This window comes from Anolis carolinensis, chromosome 2, assembly GCF_035594765.1.
Source record: "Anolis carolinensis isolate JA03-04 chromosome 2, rAnoCar3.1.pri, whole genome shotgun sequence".
Lineage (NCBI taxonomy): Eukaryota > Metazoa > Chordata > Lepidosauria > Squamata > Dactyloidae > Anolis > Anolis carolinensis.
Window position 1 is genome coordinate 56,309,445 of NC_085842.1, and position 22,348 is coordinate 56,331,792.

The window sequence follows — 22,348 nt, forward strand, 5'->3', positions numbered from 1 at the left end:
ACCCTGTCATGGAGTTTTTTTCAGAAATATTTGTTCAGAGCGGATTTGACTATGCCTTCATCTGAAGCTTTGAGAGTGTGATTTGCCCAATGTCACCTTTTTGGCATTCTTGCTTGAGCAGGTTTTGAACCCTGGTCCCCAGAGTTATAGTCCAATATTCATACCACTACACCATGCTGGCTTTCAATATCCCTTCCTAGAAGGATGGGCTATTAATAATGTTGTTAGGAAGCCATAAATGCAAATCCTGATTTTTTTTATACTAGGCAATTTGCACTGGTTTGTGAAACCCACCAAAATTTTGAGTCTACATTCGATTTCATAGATTCTGTTCATAATCCACCAGATTTTATTCTGGTTCCAGCCATCAACCACTCAATTTCATTCTCTTTCCACCTGATTCCTGAAGAAGCCAGTTCTCAGCTTGGATCTGATTTGTGGCTTGACAGGTCTAGCCTTTGATCTATCCTAATTTCACATGCTACTTTTGCTCCAGGGAAGCCAGTATTTTTGAAAGCAACTTTTCATCATCTTGGCCCTAGCAGAGACTTGGTGGGATGCTATATCTGCATGATAGTTATACTAGAGTTAGTTTTCTTTCTTGAAAAGCTTCTAGTGCCTTTAGCAAGGAAGCCAGAGGGTGCAAATACTATTGTGAACAGAAAATGTAGCCGCAGCAGCCTCCTGGAGCTCCTAACCACCTACTTCATTTTTCAAACTATAAAAAGAAATCTAACTTTTGCCTTTGGCTAGTTTTCATGCTGAGAACCTTCAGCAGTAGTCACTCTCACTGTGAATGAGAAGAGGCCAGAAACATACCACCAGAAGAGACCAATGGTGCTACAAACTCCCATGAACAGCATCTTCAGTTGCGTCTGTGAATGTTCAAATGCACCAGTAGCTTCTCCTATTTCATTTTTTATTTAGTTAGCATTAGCCCAACTCTATTATACTTTTTAATCATATAACTTAGTATGCTAATGCAATCCTTCTGTGAGGTTTTCTTCAGTTTAGTAGCAAATCAGTATGCCTGACATCCAACATGCAGCATTACCAAGTGTGAAATGGCATCTGTAGTGAAAAATAACTCCCCATCATTTCCTTGTTCCTATACAGAATGTCACCTTTTGTTTAATTACAAAGCACAGGATTGACAATCAGTTGGTGCAAATGCTACCCTGACATTCCTCTGGCTATTTGCATGCCTTGTTATTTAGTAGAATAATAGCTGCAATCATCATAACTACTATCATTTGTTTATCAAGCATCCCCTGGGTGCCATAATTAGTCACTGGTAAAACTTAGTGAGCTGTGCTTCCCAGGTAGCAATCAGCTTGGCATTGCTTTGCAGTTCCAATTGCCACTCAAAAAACAAAACACCTCTGTGCCCCCAAAACCTCTGTAAGTTTGTATTGAAAGCTTGCAGTTTTATTAAAGGTCCACAAGTAGAAATGCCAATTTTGCTGTTTGGAATATATTATTTTATTTCATATCAGCTACTTGTCTTCTATACAAGCAGCTAGGAATTCATTTAAGGTTTAAGGTGTGAGAGTTTTAGTTGTTCGGTAGCTTAGTGTCAAGCTTGGATGGAAAAAAATTGATAAAATTTGACAGATGCAAAGAAAGTAACATCCAGTGCTCACTGCAAGAAAAAACATACCTCGTATTGACAATCCATAGGCATTTTGAATAAATATTATGTGCATAAAGCACATTTGAATATATGAATGGATGTTACAATACATAGAAAATGTGTACATCAATATGCACACTAAGGAAAAGGTACAAGTGTGTATATAAATTGGATTTCAGAAATTAAACATAAAGCCTCACATCAAAGGCACAAATACTTCCTTCTTCCCCAGCAACAATCCTGCTTTGAAATAAATATTGACTTAAGAAAAGGCAAAGAAAGAATTGAGCTTAGCAGGGAGCTTTAGAGCAACCATCAAGAACTTGGAAGATGGAAATATACCAGTGGGCAACTCTGTACTGATCCTTTATCCTAGAGTTAATAATCATTTATTTATTTGACCAGTCAAATGACCATTTCAAAATACAACACAAATAAACACAAGGCAAAAAGGAGGAGAGGGCAGCAACTGACCCTCTGTTTACAGTCAGAATCTTAATTTTGGCCTGGGAGTTATCTGAGCCAGGCATAGACCAGCAAAATTTGATTTCTGATCTTTTTATTGTCACATAGAGAGGGTTAGATAATAATCAGGCCTGGGAGGGAGAGTCTTATGGCATCTATAAAGAGAGATTTGGGCCCATCCTAGCGTTAAAGTCTCCTCCCAAAATGACAGAAGCATTTGGGTTCTGCATTATGAGATCACCAACATACATTTCCAAATTGGATCACTGGGCTCTGATCTGTGGTTTCCTCTTCAGTGGGGGAATATATACATTAACTACAAGCAGCGTGTGATGTTGGAATTGGATTAACACTGCTATTGTACTCTTTTTGGATGGCAGTAGGGGCCTAGTGCAGACACGTAATGAGGTGGAAACCAGGATGCCTATTCATCCTTTAGCTCTCCCACATTTTGCCCCCGGCTAGGCCTTCACCGTATATGAATGGAATACACTTAATGTCAGTTCATCCACTGTCCATGTTTTCTGGATTAATAAAATGTGGTGATGGGTGAGAAAGTCTGTGAAACAGGAGTCTCTAATAGAAGCATGCCAACCAGCTACATTCCATGATAGAATTGAGATGTTATGCTTGGAACTCAATTGTCATGACCCAAAAGGAGCATGGACTTCGACTTTGGCTTCAATTACTCTTCGTCTGCCCATCAGACACCTATCTATATAAGGATAAAGTGGGTTGTGTTTCCAATCTGGGTCCTTGGGGAATAGGAGCCCCTGGAGCGGCAGGTTGTGAGTTTCTGATAGGAATGTGTCCCGTTCCTTTTGTAGGGGTTGCACTTCTCACTCTTGTCAAGTGAGAAGGGAGGTGAGGAGAACTGATTTATCTGTGAAATGAACTCTTTCTGCATTGGGGAAGATTCAGTCTGTGTTATTGTATTGCTTTGATGTGACTTGTATTGTTCCTTAGTGTCTGAGATTCTGAGGATCTCCGCAAGGGCACTGTCATCACTGTTGAAGATACTCTTCTTAGAGTTGCCTGTTGTCCTTTTGCAGCTATTTTCCATGAGTGAGGGGCTCAACAAGGGTTCTCCTGTTGGGTCTCCATTTCGTCATCTACTGTAAATGATTGAGCGATCATATTTTGGAACTGGTCTATTTTGTTTTCCAGTTTATTGAGTTCTCTTTAAGTATTGGAATTAGGAATTAGGAATTGTTTGACTTAATTGAGTTGTGGACTTGTAATTGGTGTTGTCTAGATGGAGGGTCATACACTCTACCAGATATAAGTTCTCGAATCCATGGGTCACGAAAAACTCTAGTAATAGCAATGGAGTGTCTGTTCCAAAGGAAGTCCTTCAGGTGTAAGAGGCAGCTGGGGACTGAGGAATTACCAAAGATGAGAAGCACCTGTTTCCCATTAGGGCAGCTTGGTAAAAAATGATGGTTTTGGAGGTCGATCACTCCATGCTGGAGATGTAATAAATGGGACAGAGAAGTTTTTATGGTCTTTTGGTCTCTCCATCTGCTGTGGTCCCGGTGCTGAAATGGAAGCAGAATCTGTTTTTTTTTTTGGAGGACCCACCTACATCTTTTCCCAGCTACTGGATCACAGTGATTAACAGCTGCTGCTAAGGAAGGTTCAGCGTGTCTTGGCAAACTTTTGTTAACCCCTTGTTTGCCCTGAGAGGATGGCTGCCAAAGGGATTCTTGTAGGTTTTTCAGTTGTTCGGCAATCTCATTTAGTCTTTGTAATATGAGAATAATAGATTCTGCTGAAAGCAAGCATATCTCTTTGCAGGATTGATTAATATATTTATGGGAGGTGCATAAGATTATGCAGGTCAAGAATAGGTCTCTACAGTCACCTGCACACCCACCACCAAGACCCTATATTTGAAAGGCAATCATACTCAGACATGAGTAATTGCCGAAGAGAGATGGAGGTTATATTTGATTTCCAAAATATTTACGTCACATTTAGTCTTTATATGTTTTACTGGTGTTTTTTAGTGCCTTAGGAAAACCTATGTAGGCAAAAAATTAGGCATCATGTTTTGCAATTAAGTATCCCAAATGTAGCATTCCATTTTGTTGATGTGAAAAATCTGTCCAAAGATTAAGATTACATCAACTCATTTAGATTTCCACTTTTAAAAAGCTGGGTTTGGGAAGTTCACCCTTTAAAGTTCTCTTCTTTTTTAAAAAAAGATGAACATAATGAAAAAGATGTGTGTAGGTTTGTATTGTGATCAACACAGATAGCATTAAATGAACACAGTGTTCAACAATGTCATTATAGAAAAGGTCAGACACTTCCATCTTCAATATGCACTGCAGCACTGAGAATGTACCATGCTGTCGATCATTGAGAAAATGTACAAAAATTCATAATCTCACCCAGTAGGAAGAAAATTATTGAAAATATTTATTCTTCCTTGTGTGAATAGTAGAAGCAAGCAAATATTTACTTCCCTAGACCAAACATGCACAGCTATGCGTATGAAGCCATAAAATATTGGTTGCCCGATCTTAGCTGAAGATTGATTTGCTGAAAAATGAAGATTAGCACATGTAGTCCAGACCACATTTGGTAGAGCTGAAATATTTTATCAAATCAAATTCCAGTACTTTTAAATTTAGACAAATTTACAGAACTGACCATTCAAATCAGGGATGAGCAACTTGTAACTCTTCTGATGTCATTTCCTTGGTCTAAATCAGCATCAGAATAAAAAATGCATTCCTCCCCCACTCTCTGTGAGAAAGAGAATCTTATCTTGTGAGGAGTCTACTGAAAATGATTAGCAACCACCAAGAAACATATTTTTGCATGAAATACATTATGTATGGAAAACCACTGAATAGGTTGCAAAACATTGCTTTTGCTGTGTTATATTACTATTTGGAAATTGATAAAATTTACTGAAATGTTCACACAAAGGCCTGAAATCCCTCCTTCCAAAAAGTACTTAAACTCTTTTAATCTCACTTGCAAGAAGTAAATTTTTCAAATATTTTATTCTCATGTATGAGAATGAAGTGAAGATTTATATCACAAGATGATGTAACCAATGGTGAGGGGTGCTGGAAAATCAAAAGTATCTGGAGGACCAGAAATTGCCCTTTGCTGATTTGCCAGATAGATAGATAGATAGATAGATAGATAGATAGATAGATAGATAGATAGATAGATAGATAGAGAAAATCAAGTGTGTGGTTTCATGAGATATGCAAAACAGTAGCAGTTTTTGCTATTAGATGATAGATTTTACCTACAGCTCTCAAGAACCAAAAGAGTTTCCACCATTAGATATGTGAACCTCTTCTTGCCATTTCATTTCAAATGTAGGACTTTGAATTAAGAAGAGTCCTACCCATTTATTCATTTTTGTCCATGAATAGAGAGAGCTGGGGATGTATGCTTCAGTTCTGTCCTCCTGACTTCACCTGGCTGCCGAGAAAACCCCCCAAAAAGAACTCAACATGACTGGAATCCCTCAGGTACCAAGGTTTTTGACTGAGGATGACTCTGTAATCCTATTCAATTTAGCATGGTCAAAACTCCTCTTCAGATCTACCCCAGCATAGGATTGTTGTTATGGGCCATCGTGTGAACTTTAATATGTGGCAAGCCCATGAATGAAAGACCTCCAAGAGTCCTTGCTGTTAACAGATATACTCAGGTTTTGCAAATTCAGGGCCACAGCTTCCTTGATTGAGTCAATCTACCAGTAATCTTCCTTTCTTCCTACTATCTTAACTTACCAAATATTGTTAAGTTCCAAGAAGGGGAAGGAGGAATGGAAGGAACAGGGCAAATGCTGATTTTCTTCTGCTCCCTGTACTGGTGTAGAGAAACAAATGACTAAAATGCTGTTTTGTACATGTCTGCTTGAAAATGGGTATAGGATCCTTACCTTCAGAGAACCCAAAATTGCAGGAAAACAATTATTCATTATTCTGAAATTTTGCTTTTCACATGTAATAGTATAGTAGTACCTTAGACATCTAAACCAAAAAATAAAGGCGTATTAATTTTTCAAGAACTAACCACCCAAAATAAGTGTTATAAAAATTAAATCTTTTCTCTCTCTGAATTATTCAAGGGGAGCTTTGCCTGAATAATGTTATCATTCATATGAGAAAATAAAGAATAGTGTTATGAATTAGACAGCTTGGAGACATAATGTAAATTCAGAATAATGAAGGCTGAAAGTCTAGCTGATAGGGATTTTGCTGTATATATCACATAAACATATGTATATGTGTGTATATATACAGCCAGTTCTTCAGCATTCATTGCAATTCCCTTTCCTCGCTGTCTTAAGTCTCAGGATAAAAAAGAGAGAGATCAAAACAGTTTTAATAGCTTTAAAACATATGGAACAAACATGTCAGGGTTGTCTCAGCATAGAGGTGAGCTTGTAGACTCCATCTGGTGACACAAAACCATGTGCAATAGAAATAGCCTGATTTTTCTTTTATAAAAAAAAAATCACTACCTTATGCCACTTTTCATAGACTATGATAGGTCTCTCCCTGGAGATGTGCCTTGTGCTAAGTGACTGTACAAGTAGTCAAACTAGGACAAGCAAAAAAAAGTCACTGAAAGAAGGGCTGGCTTTTGCAAACACAATAAGAGCAAGTAGAAAAGCCAACAAAAGCATGTTCTCTACTCAATTTACCTGCCTTTCTGTAACTTTCCAATTTGTGGGGAAGGAGAGAATACTGGGAAGGGCGGTAGCTAAGGCATATAACCTTCCAGTTTCATGGAATGGAGACTTGCTCTGAAAAGATTCTTGCTATTATTTTTCCTTTTAAATCCATGTTAGACTGAACAATAGCAACAACAGCAAAAAAATAATAACATGTGAAAGCTGGATATGTCCTTTTTATAGTCTCCCTCTTTATCTTTGATTAATTCCTAATGCAGAGAATAGAGGGGGTCTTCTATTTTAAAGACTGGAGCTTTATTTTCTAGACTCTGAAATAATGAAGGGGATTAATCCTCTGTAGGAGTTTCTGGACATAATATTGTAGACGTATTATGAAGTATTTTAATGCTAGTGTAAGGATTTTTAAAGATGTTATGGATTGAGGTTTCTGACTTGTTCCTTATGTGCCATCTGTCCTCCCAGATTCACCAGGGTAGCTTGATACTCCTAGGTGGGTCTCTATTCCCCTAACCATTGTTTTGCCATGGGAGTTCCCTGATTGGCTCCCTTGGATCCAGACATCGGCTGGGATCTAAAACTTACTTTGTAGCTACTATAAGGACCAGAGGACAAAAGCTGTATTTCTCTTGCCACATGTGCAAGGTCATCCAAAAATTGTCATGTTTGTTTCTAAATGAGGGCACATGTTTTGAATATTCTTTCAAAAATATTCATGTGGTGAATAAGTACTCTGCTCATGAACAGTCCAGCTCATTGCCAAGACAGGAATCCACAGCTAAGCCTCTGCTTAAAAACCTCAAATGAATTAAAACCCACTATCTTCCAAGTAATTATATTATACTGCTGAGCAGCTCTTATGATCAGTAAATGTAAATCCACCTTGGAAAGTCAGAATTTGAATTGAATCAATAGAAATAAATAAAGAAAGAAAGAGAGGGAAGGACGGAGGGACGGACCTTATCACATTAAGGTTGGGATTCACCATACATCATTCTTTTTGGGGGTTAGGAGATCTTCCTTATTTATTCTTCTCTAGAAATGTTTAGTTGGAAATATCCTTCTTAAACTGTGGTGCCAAGAAGTGCATCATGTGAGTTCTGACCAGTGCCAAACTAAATAACATTGTTATTCCATTAAATCTGGCTATTCCGTTGTAGCCTATAATTTCAATTGATTTTTGCTACCACATCACATTGTTGACTTGTGTTTGGTTTGTGATTTACCAAGAACTTTCCACATGTTCAGATGACAAGCTATGGGTATATACTGTTTATGATAGGATATAAATGACTAATGGCTTTATCACAAAGGCCAAGCGAAATGTCCCACTTTGCCAGACTTTGCGGAAGAAAGAAAGGGGTAGCGATGCGCAGTTCCCTCTCAGCAATGCTTTTCCCATCACATGTGGGATGTGTTCCACTACTGGGAAGACTCCCGTGTTGTGAGGGAAGTGTCCAAGGGCACTTACACCCTGGTTGGGGGCAGGGCCTCCGCTGAAAGTCACATGAGGTTGTATGATGGCCGGCATGGGGGTCTGTCCCCAAAACAGGCTGGCAGCATCCTAGGATGCTGAATTTGGTGAGTATGATGAGGTCGTAAGACTCTGTAAATCAGGGTTTGAATCTCCACTCAACTATGGAAACTCTATGGATGGCCTTGTACAAATCAAGATCTCTCAGCTTCAGAGGAAAACAAAGGCAAACTTTGACGGGGGTCATCTTGTTGTTGCCACAACTTAGAATCAGCTGAAAATACACAGCAACAACAATTAATTAATCAATTAATGTGCTGTAGCAAGAAGAATCCTGTTTAGTAGAAAGTTCCTTAAAGAAATAGTAATTTCTGCTACTCACATTGAAAATACAAACCATAAAGAACAACTTGGATGATGAAAGTTATAAGGAAAACAATCTGTGAAATACTTCTTTTTAAAGTGTTAGCATGAAAAGTAATTTGTTCTTAGATGAAGGCAATTGTTAAGTCTGACCCCCCAGTAAAGTATTTTCATCTTCAAAGTCTTTTCTCTCTAGACAATATGTGATGGTGAGAATGTGGCAGAGGCTGAATAAAATATGATACCCAACTTTTTGGCATTTCATACTACAGCTCCACAAGGGCCTACTCCATAAGTAATTTAATGATACATGAGATCGTAAGCCATTAAAACTGTCTGTTTGGTGCCATATGCGCTGCACAAAATTTCAAGCTAATACAGCTGCACTTTTAAGGCTATTTGCAGCATTTTAAGGTAATTTTGTGTCATTTGCATGTAGAATGTGAGATTGTGGCACACATGGAAGTTCAAATTGAAATATCTTATGTAAAGTAAATGATCAGATCTATCTACCTTTGCATCCAAACGATATCCTCAGGGTGTTATTGTCGCTAATGTACTTCAGGAAAGTTTGATGCATTCGTGATTTCAATTTGACATAACTTCTCTTTTTTTCAATAAGAAAAACAGATTAAAATTTTGAAATGCTCTAAGGACCCACTTTCACAGTACATTATTCATGTGAGCAATGCACGAGGAATAACAAAAGTAGGTGCTTTGTACTTTCAGACTTTTCAAATTATACTATATGTTTTGGGGTTTTTTTTGTCACAAATTGATAAGAAATGGCATTGTAGTTTATAATGTATTCTCATAGTTCTTACAGAAGGCAGTTAAAAATCCGAGATTCTTAAAACAGCATAGGTGATGCCAATGATTAGGCTTCAAGGTAGCCTGGACACCTAGATTGGGAATATGTAATTGGGACAAATAAAATAACTGTTTCTAATTTTATTCCATCTAGAACTGGATACTTATTACAAGCCAATTCAACATAATAGAATGTGGTTTCCTCTATAAAAGTTAAATTCAGCAGCAAGAGACAAAGCCATTCCACATACTAATGTTCCACATGTAAGACAAGAAAAATCTCACAGGGCTTTGATCGGAAAAAAACGACCAGAGCTTTTTAATCATTAGAATATCAGGCTAGAATGCAAAAATACAGCTGACAGATTAGTCACTAAAATGATTTCATTGTTTATTAGTCCTTGTCCCAGAGCAACTCTAAGTACGAGCTTTGGTACTCCTCAGGAGTGCAAGAGTCTACCATTGTAAGATCTTCCAGAAATTTGGGATGGAATATCTTCTTATTCCTTTGGACTGGGGCTAATGGAATTCTTAGTCTAAAACATCTTCAGTGCATCCTATTAGGGAAGGCTGGGTTAAAAAGTTGGACTAGGACTGGGAAGTGTTGGGCTTGAATCCTATTGGTATTCCCAACTAGAGTAGACCCACTGAAACAATAGTGTTTATTAATTTTTCAATAATTACTTCGATTGCTCTATTGTAGTTCAAAATACACATGGGGATATATTGCCTTGGAATACAATCCTGAATGATGACCTAGAGCAAGTAACTATTCATGTATCTTACAGAGTCATTGTGATGATTGGTGATGGGGAGAATACCTCTATAAATTATGTGTTTATGTGTTTCCTTCCTTCCTTCCTTCCTTCCTTCCTTCCTTCCTTCCTTCCTTCCTTCCTTCCTTCCTTCCTTCCTTCCTTCCTTCCTTCCTTCCTTCCTTCCTTCCTTCCTTGTGGTTGTGTGCCTTCAAATCATTTCTGATTTATGACTAGTAAGTAAGTAACTAAGGCGAGACACAGTGGGTTTTCATGGTCAAGGAAGTATTCAAAGCCTAGTCTCCAGAGTCATAATCCAAAACTCAAATCACAGCACGATGTTGGCTCTCTATTTTTTTATTTACTTATAAATGCTTTTATTAATAACTCTTTGTGGGCTCCCAAAGTGGTCCTTAGACAATTTACATTAAATAAGAAAATTAGTCCCCTTCTACACTGCCATATAAAATCCAGATTATCTGCTTTGAACTGGATTATATGGCAGTGGAGACTCATATAATCCAGTTCAAAGCAGAAAATGCAGATTATCTGGATTATTTTATAATCAGGATTATTTGGCAGTGTACAAAAGGCCTTAGATGTAAATGAAACAAGTTGTTTCAACACTGTGAAACAACAGTGGAAGACTTCTCAAATCCTGTGCAAGTTTGTGAGAAAGACACAAAATATTTTTTTCTGGTAGTGCTTTGCTCAAGAGCCAGCATGCTATAACAGTTTGGGCTACAGCTCTGGAAATTAGGGTATGAATCCCTGCTCAAGAATGGAAACCTATTGGGTGAACGTGGGCAAGTCAAACTTTCTCAGCCTGAGAGGAATGTAAATGCAAACCTCCTTTGAACAGATTTTGTCAAGAAAAATAAATAAGAGGGCCACTTTAAGGGTCATCATAAGTCACTCTGACTTAGACACCACAGTTGATACAGCTCCGGTGGATGCAACCTTGGCTCCTGCTTGTCCAGTGTTGATGGATACTTTTCAATTTGTGTAGCTTGATCACGTGGACAAGATTCTAGGAGATGTGAGAGCCACCATATGTGCTTTAGAATCTTGCCCTTCCTGGCTCATAAAACAGGCCAGAGGGGAGCTGGTGGAGTGGGTCAGGGAAGCTCACAGATATAAAACAAGCATACAATGGTATCAAATACAAAAAACACACAAATAAAATTAAAAGGTATAAAATAAAATCACAATCATTATAAAACACATGATAAAACACAGCAATAAAATCATACAATGGACTGGGCAAAGTGCACTGAGTAAAACTTGTAAACATGGAGGAAGTTAAGGTGCTATAAGATCATGGGGAGAACCTTAAACTGGAGTTAACCAACAGGTACAACTGGTCAGTAGTAACCGCTAGTATAAGGGTTTAGCATACAGTGGGTGGTACTTATTCAAAAGCCTATGTGAAGAGCCAGGTTTTCAGGCTCTTCCTGAACACTTAATTAATGATTAATGCCTCTTTAGATCAGAGCAGGATCTTACTTCAAGGAGGCTGTGAGACCACTTCTAAAAAAAAAAACCCTTCCCTAGAATAAACTCACTTACTTTGTGAGATAATTCCATGGAGGAGGGGAAAGGGAGAGGAAAGTATGTTTCCAAAGAGGAGGGAGCAAGCTTGTTTTCTGCTGCCCTGGAGACTAGGACGCGGAACAATGGCTTTAAACTATGGGAAAGGAGATTCCACCTGAACATTAGGAAGAACTTCCTCACTGTGACAGCTGTTCAGCAGTGGAACTCTCTGCCCCAGAGTGTGATGGAGGCTCCTTCTTTGGAGGCTTTTAAGCAGAGCCTGGATGGCCATCTGTCGGGGAGTGCTTTGAATGTGATTTTCCTGCTTCTTGGTAGGGGGTTGGACTGGATGGTTCGTGGAGTCTCTCCAACTCTATGATTCTATGATTCTATGATTGGAATTGTTGTAAAAAAAAGTGAAAAAAAACATGTCTATGTGAACAGAGATCTCTGAACTCACCTGGCTATCTCCATCACGCACTGACACTTCTGGTGACTATTCAGGGTTTTTTTTTTCTTCCTTTAACCTGTCATTTATCAACTTTAAACAAAGTCAGGAAATACTCCAGAGCTTACAGGAAACTCCAGAGTATCATGGGGCTTTGTGACAATCTGGACACTTAGTTCAGGTCCAAATGGACATTGCTGCCATCACCCCTTCCTTGTGTTGACTGTATTAGACAAATGTTTTAAATATGTTTATTTATTTCTTATTGTAAAATTGTTTTTATAGGTTATTGTTTTACATATGTATGTTGCTTTGTATTGTCTTTTATATAATGTTGTAAGCCACTTTGGGTTCTGTTTAGGGAGAACAGTAGGATATAAATAATAATAATAATAATAATAATAATAATAATAATAATAATAATAATCCAGTGCAGGGGGTGGGTGGCTCATTACCATATCACACTGCTGTTCTGTATTGGCCACAGAACTATTGCTGAGCAGTTCCTCATTGTGGTGACATTTGCTGCTGTCAAAATGGGACACCTACCTGACTAGCAAGAATGAAGGATTTGCTCTTTCCCCTCCTTGCCAATCATGTGGACATCCATTCTGACATCAGCTAATGTGTTGAGTAATTGCCAGGTGCTTTTGGGGAACTCTGTGGCTGTTGGGACAGTGGCGGTGTCATGTAGATGAAGTGATGGACCAGCCAGGGGATTGGCTGAACCATCTGGACATGGCCAGCAGGTACATGCTAGATCCATGGCAACTCCAAGGCAGAAATACTCTGGAGTAACCTGCCCAGTGATGATATAACTTCTTCAAGGTATAAATCCAAGTATTACTCCAATTAGAGTAGATAATAAATCAGTGGAACTTACTAATGCATTGGTCTACTAAGTTTCCATTGATTCAGTGGGTTTGGTCTAGATGGAAGACATAACTAGATTTAAGTCTAAGTGCCTTTAATTTATTCATGCAGCTCCTGGGCTGACCAATAAATTAGGCCAAGAAACCTCCATCCTAATTCAATTGATTGGAACCATTTCAGGCATTTGATTGAATTAAGTATAAGAAAGGTGCTTTTAGTTTTGTTTGTTTTTTACAAAACAGCCATGTACTATCTGATTGCTTGTTTAATATCCTAAGAACAAGTTATAATACATGGAATAATACAGTACATGGAATAATTTTCCTTAGTATTCATTTCCTGGCTTTTTGCGACAAATTATTTGTAAATTAGCACTTACCTTTGTCACTCCACATTTTTATGTTGAAAAGAAGTGTTTTCTCATGAAAAAAAGTTTTAAAGATTTTACCCAAAGTGAGAATATTGATCGAAAATTACACAACTATTGCCATGTTCTTATGCTGCAGCAACAAGATATACATACATAAATAGATAAATACATATGATTTCTTTTAAAAAAGAGATTAGCTGGCCCAATAAAGAATAAACTAAATGTAATGCACCACACAATGATAGAAAAAAGAAATTCTTGATAATAAAATTGGATGTTAGGTATTCAATACACAAAGTCATCAGTACTTGTCCAAAGTATGTGAAGACTAGGAGGGAATTTTTGTGAATTAATTAAGGAATTATACAAAGGCAATCAGGTAGGATTACTTATCAATGGATCTAGGGCAAGAACAATAAGGATCAATAGCAGGAATAAACAAGGATTCCTTCTTTCCCCCATTCTATTTGCACTGACAATTGAGCCATTAGTTAAACTTACTAAAAATAACAGAATCTGGATGAGAGTGAACAAATTGAAATTGAATCCAGACAAGATAGAGCTACTCCTGATCAGTGGCAAGGTTATAGGGTTACAGCCTGTGCTGGATGGGGTTACACTCCCCCTGAAAGCCCAGGTTCGCAGCCTGGGAGTTCTCCTGCACTTATCACTGAGCCTGGAACCCCAGGTTTCAGCAGAGGCCAGGGGAGGCTTTGCACAATTAAAAGTTGTGCGCCAGTTGTGCCCGTACCTTGGGAAGTCAAACTGAACCATGGTGGTACACGCTCTGAGTTACATCTCGCATAGACTACTGCAACACACTCTATGTGGGATTGCCTCTGAAGACTGTTTGAAAGTGTCAAGTAGTCCAACAGGCAGAAGCCAGATTGTTAAGCAGAGTGGGGTAAAGAGAATATACAATGCCCTTGTAGCATCAGCTCCATGGGTTGCCAATTTGCTTCCAAGCACAATTCAAAGTGCTGGCCTTAGCCTATAAATCCCTAAATGGTTCTGGTCCAGCTTTCCTGTTGAAATGTGTCTCCCTTTATGATCCAGTGTGATTTTTAAGATCATCTGGGGAGGCCCTGTTCTCGGTCCCACTCCCATCACAGGCAGCGGTTAGTGGGGACAAGAGACAGGGCCTTCTCAATGATGGCCCTATGGCTATGCAACTCTCTCCCCAGTGCCATCAGAACAGCCCCCTCACTCTTAAGCTTTGGTAAGCAAGTCTTTGGGAATTAATATGATCCATAACTATGACATTACCTGTATAAGAACAGTGAAAGCGATTGGTTTAATGTGTATAAAACTTAGCTGGTCCTTCACATTTGATATGTTTTTAATAATCTGAAAGATTATTTATACATGATATGTATATGCTTTTATCATTTTATAATATTGTGTTTTACTGTTATTTTTACTGTCTGAATCTGAAATTGAATTATTGCCATAGTTTGTAAGTCACCCTGAGTCGCCCTTCGGGGGTGAGAAGGGTGGAGTATAAGTACAATAAATAAATAAATAATCAAAGAATATAGATAAATTTTCTTAATGGACCGGGAACCAATTAAGATTAATTTATATGCTGATGACACAATGTTTCTACTCAGGGCACCAGAGGATTCTGTAAAGGAAGTAACCAATACTATAAAGAAATTTTAAAAATTAAAAGGAATATAATCCACCCTGGGAATAAAACTGGGAGAGAAGTTAAAATATTTGAGGGTATACATCCACAAAAATATAAATAACCTAATACAATTAAATTATAATCAATTATGGAAAAATTTTAATAAACCAATTTACAATTGGAAAAATTGAAATTGGGGTATATCAAACAAAATTAAGATTGCTAAAATGATTTTACCTAAATTTTAATTTTTGTTTCAAGTATTACCAATTAGTGTCCCTAGCAAAATAATTAAGAAATGGGCCAATTGAAGTAACATTAGTTAATTGAAACAAACATTAGTTGAGATATTGAAATACAGGGTTGTTGTATGTCTTTCGGGCTGTGTGACCATGTTCCAGAAATATTCTCTCCTGACGTTTCGCCCACATCTATGGCAGGCATCCTCACAACCTCTGAAAGACATACAACAACCCTGTGATCCTGGCCATGAAAGCCTTCGACAACATATTGAAAGACAATTTAAAATGCAATGAGTCAGATTGCACTAAAAATTAGACATATTAGGACCAGAGAAACACAACAGAAAATATTGACCAAACGGTACAGAAACCCACTCAAATTAGCCCATGTAACTAAATAATCATCAAAATTATGCTGGCACAAATGCAGAAAAAATACTCGTTTATGCATATGTGATGAAATTGTGACAAGATACAAAAACTTTATAATAAAATAAAGAGATGGAAGAACTATTGGGACCAAAAGAAGAGCTGAATAAAAGGGGATTTTTATTCAGAAAATTGAGGGCAAGAGCAACACAAATAAATGGGCAGATATCATAGCCTTGGACTGAAAAGAGAAGGAAAAATGGAAATTTAAAAAATAGTTTGAATATTTTGCAGACTGTATGTTCCAGGATTATATTTTTGAAAAAAGGTTAAAAAACACAACAGGCAGCTATAAAAAGAATTGGGATTCAAAACAGGGAGCACTGATAGCTAGAGTAAAAGGAAAAAGAAAATATAAAGAACTAAATCATATTCTCTTCAGGATTGATCATTTCAAATAATATTCGAATTGAAGTTGCAACTGTTCCTAGTTGGGGGGGGGGGGAGGAAAGAAAAACTGTTAGACACAAGAGGTTGATAAGTGTGGAATTGGTAAGTGTGGTAAGATTAATGTAAATAAGATACATTATATTATTACTCTTCTTGTGTCCACAATTAATAAAAACACACACGAAACATACATACATACATAAAAAAGGTGAAGACCTGGCTTTGCGAACAAGCTTTTAATGAATGAATTATGATGGCTTTAACTCGGCCCGGATTAAGGTTTACGTGCAAGGTTTATGTGGATGAATGGATTAAGTATTTTTATTGTACTGATTTAAATGGATTTATTGGATTATTCTAAACTGATTGTTTTAATTGCTATGCTTTATTTTTGTACTGTATACCGGCATTGAATTTGCCAGATTGTGAGCCGCCCTGAGTCCCTTCGGGTGAGAAGGGCGGCATAGAAATGATGAAAATAAATAATAATAATAATACATTTATTTCATTGCATTTATGAAATATGCAATGACCCGCAGCATTTTGTGGTGGCCCCTTCACAGTCCACAGTTCTAATACTTTAAATGCTTTGGCTGCATCCTGTCAAATCCTGGGGTTTATCATGGGGTCCCTGGTGGCACAGTGTGTTAAAGCGCTGAGCTGCTGAACTTGTGGACCAAAAGGTCCCAGGTTCAAATCCCGGGAGCGGAATGAGCGCCCGCTGTTAGCCCCAGCTCCTGCCAACCTAGCAGTTCAAAACATGCAAATGTGAGAAGATCAATAGATACCACTCTGGCAGGAAGGTAACGGTGCTCCATGCAGTCATGCCGGCTATATGACCTTAGAGGTGTCTATGAACAATGCCGGCTCTTTGGCTTAGAAATGGAGATGAGCACTGCAAGGCTCACTTCCAAAAAGGCACAAGAGAGGCTTCTCAGACAGGCAGGGGGGAAATCTCTTTCAAGATCCCAACCACTGCCACTATTAAATGTGGGATACCCTGCCCAAAGCCCTTTACATTTAGGCTGAGGGAATCTTCTTCTTAATATCCCACACCTTTGCCACGCCTTTTTAATATGGGATCTCTCAAATCCCACTATGACAGGGGGCAATCCTTCTTTCAGGATCCCAGCCACTGCCAGCCATAAACACTTGAGTCTGTGCGTGTGCATGTATTAGATGATGTGACACAGAGGGGAAGTATGTGAGACAAATCTTCCGCTGACTCTAGGTAGAGCAATTCACCACTCAGGAACACCGTCTTTATTAAAAACAAAGGATTATTTATTTATGGTTTCTTTAGTCCAAAAAGCGTAACTTGTTGCAACGGTTTACTTCTTCAGTTTCATTTGTACATAATATAGATAATATCTTTCATTCTTTAACATCAACCACTTGACTGAAACTTTGTCTCAACGGTATTCCTTTTCCTCAGCTCTATCTCACTGGAAATCTAAACCTAACTGACTTCAGACAACTTATTTCTAGCTCTCTCGCTAGAACCTGAACATAACTGAACTCCAGACGTCTTCTTCCTAGCTCACCGGATAGAGAACTTCAATAACTGACTACTTTTTAAAACATTCCCTCCTTTTTCATCCAGCTAGCTCCGCCCCTTTCTTGCTAGCTTTGAAATAGTTACATTTCTACAGAAGCAGCTACATTACCATAGTGACTCACAGCCAATCAGCAGTAGCTAACTCCTGCCCACCTTTACCACTGAATCAACATTAAATAACTTAGACAAAAATCCCCAATAAAATAAGGCTTTCCGTTACAAGCACCAACCCCCAGAGTTGGTCATGACTGGACTTAACATCAGGGGAAAACCTTTACCTTTTTATCATTTGGAGATGCTCTACAGGAGTTATCTACTTACAAATTTTAAATGTCCCCCCTTAAATAGCAAATCGCAGGTTTTCAGAGGTTGACATTGCAGTCATAGTAAATGAGAGCACTATAATTGTATGGACTGGATCTTTCTGTGAATTCAGGGACAGGGAAACAGTGATTTAAGTCACTATCCACCTAAAGTCTACTTCTTTCTAGACTTCGGGGGAGACAATTTGGAGATATTTACATTTTTCCACTTTTGTGAGTTTCTAACCCCCATGATTGTGGTGGGCTGACTGTAGTTGAAAACTAAAGCTCTTTGGCCAGAAAGTTTTCAGATTCCTTATAGCAGTGGTTCTCAACCTATGAGTCCCCAGATGTTTTGGCCTACAACTCCCAGAAATCCCAGCCAGTTTGCCAGCTGTTAGAATTTCTGGGAGTTGAAGGCCAAAACATCTAGGGACACACAGGTTGAGAACCACTGCCTTATAGGAAAAGGAAATATCAATCTCCAAGGCTCTCTGCAAGTAGTTCTCATCACAGAATAATTAAAAGGGCAAACAGTAATCTGCAGTGAATGCATTAGTTCATTAAGCTCCTAAATAAATGAATAGATGAAGCTTCAAGAACTTCTTAAAATGCCTATGCTCTGCAACGTGAAGGAGCAATTTTTCATCTTAAGCACTATGTGCTTGTACAGGTGGGTGACCCACTGAGGCACTTAACTCTCAGCATATAAGTAGATTTATCTCATTTGATGGAAGCAATTGTGCAGGCGGCTAAAATCATGCTTTAGTGCTCCACTAGTTTACTAGACTGAAAATGTTCAATCTCTTGTTGAGCTTTGATTCCAAATGGTATGGCAATAGGTGGGTTTTATTCTTGATTTACTACTAGAATGCCTCCACGAAAGTATAATTATTCTCTTTTTCAGAGTCCTTTAAAGCAAAAATAAATCTGCTGCTGGTTTCTCATATGGTGTTATGGAGTTCATTTTTTTTAAAAAAAACGTATTTTATACTTCAACTTTTTCCTAGCATAGGATTCCAGTTAGTAAATTAAGCATATTAACCTCGTGGTAAATATCCTAAAGCTACCAGATGCTGTAGGCTATATTTCACTGGAAGGAACATCTATGAGTATTCATGCTTAAGAAAAAAATTGAAACTTATAAAGTCATCATAAGTCAACAAAAGCCGTGATGGCACACATATGCATTTGTACTCTGTGGCGAATGCTTGAATAAAGACTGGGAAACTAGATATTGTATTGCTGTTTGTCAATGAAAATCCATTCAGTGACCTTGGGCAGTTGACCTCTCTCAACATCCAAATGACTTGGAGTTATACATGCACCTGTTGCCATGCCATATGAAATCAAAGATTATTCTCAGTACAGAGTTTGGAAAAATTACCTTTTTAGATTACAACTCCCATATCCCTCCTGCTTATCACATGTCATTCTGAGAACTGTGGTCCAAAAAAAGGAGGGGATTTCCAATCCTTGATAGTTTAACAGAAGGGTCATAAAAAAAAGGAAATCTTGCAATAACAGGTCAGCCATAATGAAATAATAGTTTTATATTCCTGATGAGCATAGCCAACTGGAAGGGAAAGGAAGACCCATGGCATCAGACCAGTCACATTTAGAACACTAACTTGTTAGCAGTTTGAGTTTATTTGGGAGTGAGAGAAGGCAAGAATAAAGCTATCACAAAAACCCCACTAAAACCTAAAAGGCCTGTACAAATATCATCAACTGGGAGAGACGACTCCCATCAAAAACATGTCAAGAAGACTTATATTGTATATACTAGAGTATGCTGAGTTTTTCAGCCCATTTTTAGGGCTGAATATGCTCTTCTTGGTTTATACTTGAGTGAGAGTCCTGGCCAGTTTATATTTGGGTCAGCCTATACTTGAGTATATAGGTAATCCGAGTTGGACAGTCTTATCTTATTAAAGTTTTATTATTATCTTAAATTACAAGGCCTGACAACAATAATATAACTTTATTATGGTCCATGGACCCACAGCTGTTAAGTGAATAACATACAAGAGTTGACATAACAATCAAACCGGGGAAATTGCTAAACAAACACAAACTACACAATGTCAGGTAATACCCTGACTAGGCTCTTTTTCAGCCTTGCTGCCACTGCAAGGAACTTTGCCACCGTAAGGGTCACCTCATGGTGCTTATCCTCCATCAGATCTTAAATTACAGTTTTATGTAAATATTCAAAAACATTTAACCTACTGATGCCTCAATGTAATTTTATTGGTATTTATATTTATTTTTGAAATTTACCAGTAGCTGCTGCATTTCCCATCCTCCTCTTATACTCAAGTCAATAAATTTTCCCAGTTTTTTGTGGTAAAATTAGGTGCCTCGGCTTATATTCAGGTTGGCTTATACTTGATTTATATGGTAAATAGAAATACCAGGCAATTCTGAGTCAAATACATACAGATGTGTGCATTGTTCTCCAGCCTTTCTGGACTACAATGGCATAGAGAGAGCAACTTGATCAACCATACCTTATGCTAAGCAGCAATAAACTCTACAAAACTCAATGGTTAAGTGCAGGAAGTGATAAATCCTTATGATGAAAGTGCTAGTTATTCTGCAGACTTATTCAGCAGTAAATTGGTATATTATGATTCAGTTGTGAGCAAACATAAAGCATGTAAAGTTATAGTCCTATGCTTTCTGATTTATACCTCTCAGAAATTTATGGAATTTTCACCAGAACCACATGTTTTGCTCCTCTGTTTCAAAATTATTTATAAGATCCTTGTTTTGTTTTTTTTAAAAAGATTCTGCAGCAAAATTTGGAATCACAAAGCCATGCTAGCATGGTAGTAGTTTCCATATCAATGGGTCTTGAATGTGCTCTGGGTTTTACTTCAAGTTGTCTTCCCTATATAGAATACAGTAGAGTCTCACTTATCCAACATAAAGGGGCTGGCAGAACATTGGATAAACTAATATGTTGGATAATAAGGAGGAATTAAAGAAAAGCCTATTAAACATCAAATTAGATTATGATTTTACAAATTAAGCACCAAAACATCATGTTTAACAACCAATTTGACAGAAAAGTAGTTCAATACGCTGTAATGCTATGTAGTAATTACTGTTAGCACCAAAACATCACAATGTATTGAAAACATTGACTACAAAAAGGCAGACTGCATTGGATAATCCAGAACGTTGGATAAGTGAATGTTGGATAAGTGAGACTCTACTGTATATGATTCAGCACTTTGGAGAGTTCCCTTAAATTTTTGCCTAAATCTAGATTGCATTTAGCACACCACTAATATGAGAAGTTCCACTGCAACGAGATCATCCTATCTTCTAGCTTATTCTGCCTTGAAAAAATACAGCCATCATTTTCATTTTTAAATTACTTTTGCCCACTTCTCTTATACTTAAGCAGTTCCCTTATATCTTCTGTCTCCTAGGTCTACGTACAAACTACTACACTTACAATATCCATGAATTTAAGTGCTTCAGTGGCCCTGGGAATGCTTTACATGCCGAAAGTGTACATCATAATCTTCCACCCTGAACTAAATGTCCAGAAGCGGAAACGCAGCTTCAAGGCAGTAGTGACAGCAGCAACTATGTCTTCGCGGCTTTCACATAAACCTAGCGACAGACCTAATGGGGAAGCAAAAACAGAACTTTGTGAAAATGTAGACCCAAACAGTAAGTAGCCCTTGAACTTGTTGCCTTCTGTCCCTAAATGTTGCTGAAGTTGTGTTGATGAATACCTTCTTTTTAGAGCACACATTCATTCTGATCTCCAGTACTGAAGATTATGCACAGTTTTATCTAAAGATCTTTTAAGCTCTGTGGGTTTCTCCCCTGCTCATTGCCATTTCCTTCTGGGACCAACTTTCCAGGCACCTCTTCAAAATCCAAGTAATTATTTCTGCTTTCCTCGCCTTCTTTTATAGGTGGCATTCTAGCATAAAACTATTTTTAATAATTGCCCCCAATACTGTGAACTCATATACCTTTCCACATATAGATTTTATGAAGCAGAAATGAAGAGGCAGGCAACAGCTGGATGGTCTTTCTGTGTATGCCCAACTTTACTTATCCACATTTTTATTTGCAATTAGAATGAGCTCCCCACCCCCTGGTCTGCAAAGTTGTGTTAAAAAATATAAGAATTAGGGATACAAACTTGAATCAATTGGCCCATCTAAACTAATCGTAAATTTAGAAAAAAAATTCTTCAAAGAACTGGCACAGTGTTTCTGTGTCAAAAGTGAGGAAAGAGAAACTTAAGCCATGTATATTTTGATTGGCATCCTAAAGCAATCAATATTTATTATTCAACAATTAGAGCTTTTCTATCAGGACTAAGAAATGGCAGGAAGAGATGGTGGGATTTCAATTATTTCATTTGGT

General features: G+C 37.9%; 1 protein-coding gene across 4 annotated transcripts in view; it reads left to right on the forward strand.

Moving 5' to 3' along the window:
* grm7 (glutamate metabotropic receptor 7) overlaps positions 1–22,348 on the forward strand; it is a 642,411-nt gene that overhangs the window by 578,558 nt on the left and 41,505 nt on the right. For 3 of the 4 annotated variants that reach the window (XM_062973828.1, XM_062973825.1, XM_062973826.1), the window contains one exon: positions 21,391–21,637. The exons of the other annotated variant lie outside the window; for it this stretch is intronic. In XM_062973828.1, coding sequence (XP_062829898.1) covers positions 21,391–21,637 — 247 coding nt within the window. The remainder of the gene's footprint in view (positions 1–21,390; positions 21,638–22,348) is intronic. 4 annotated transcript variants of the gene reach the window in all.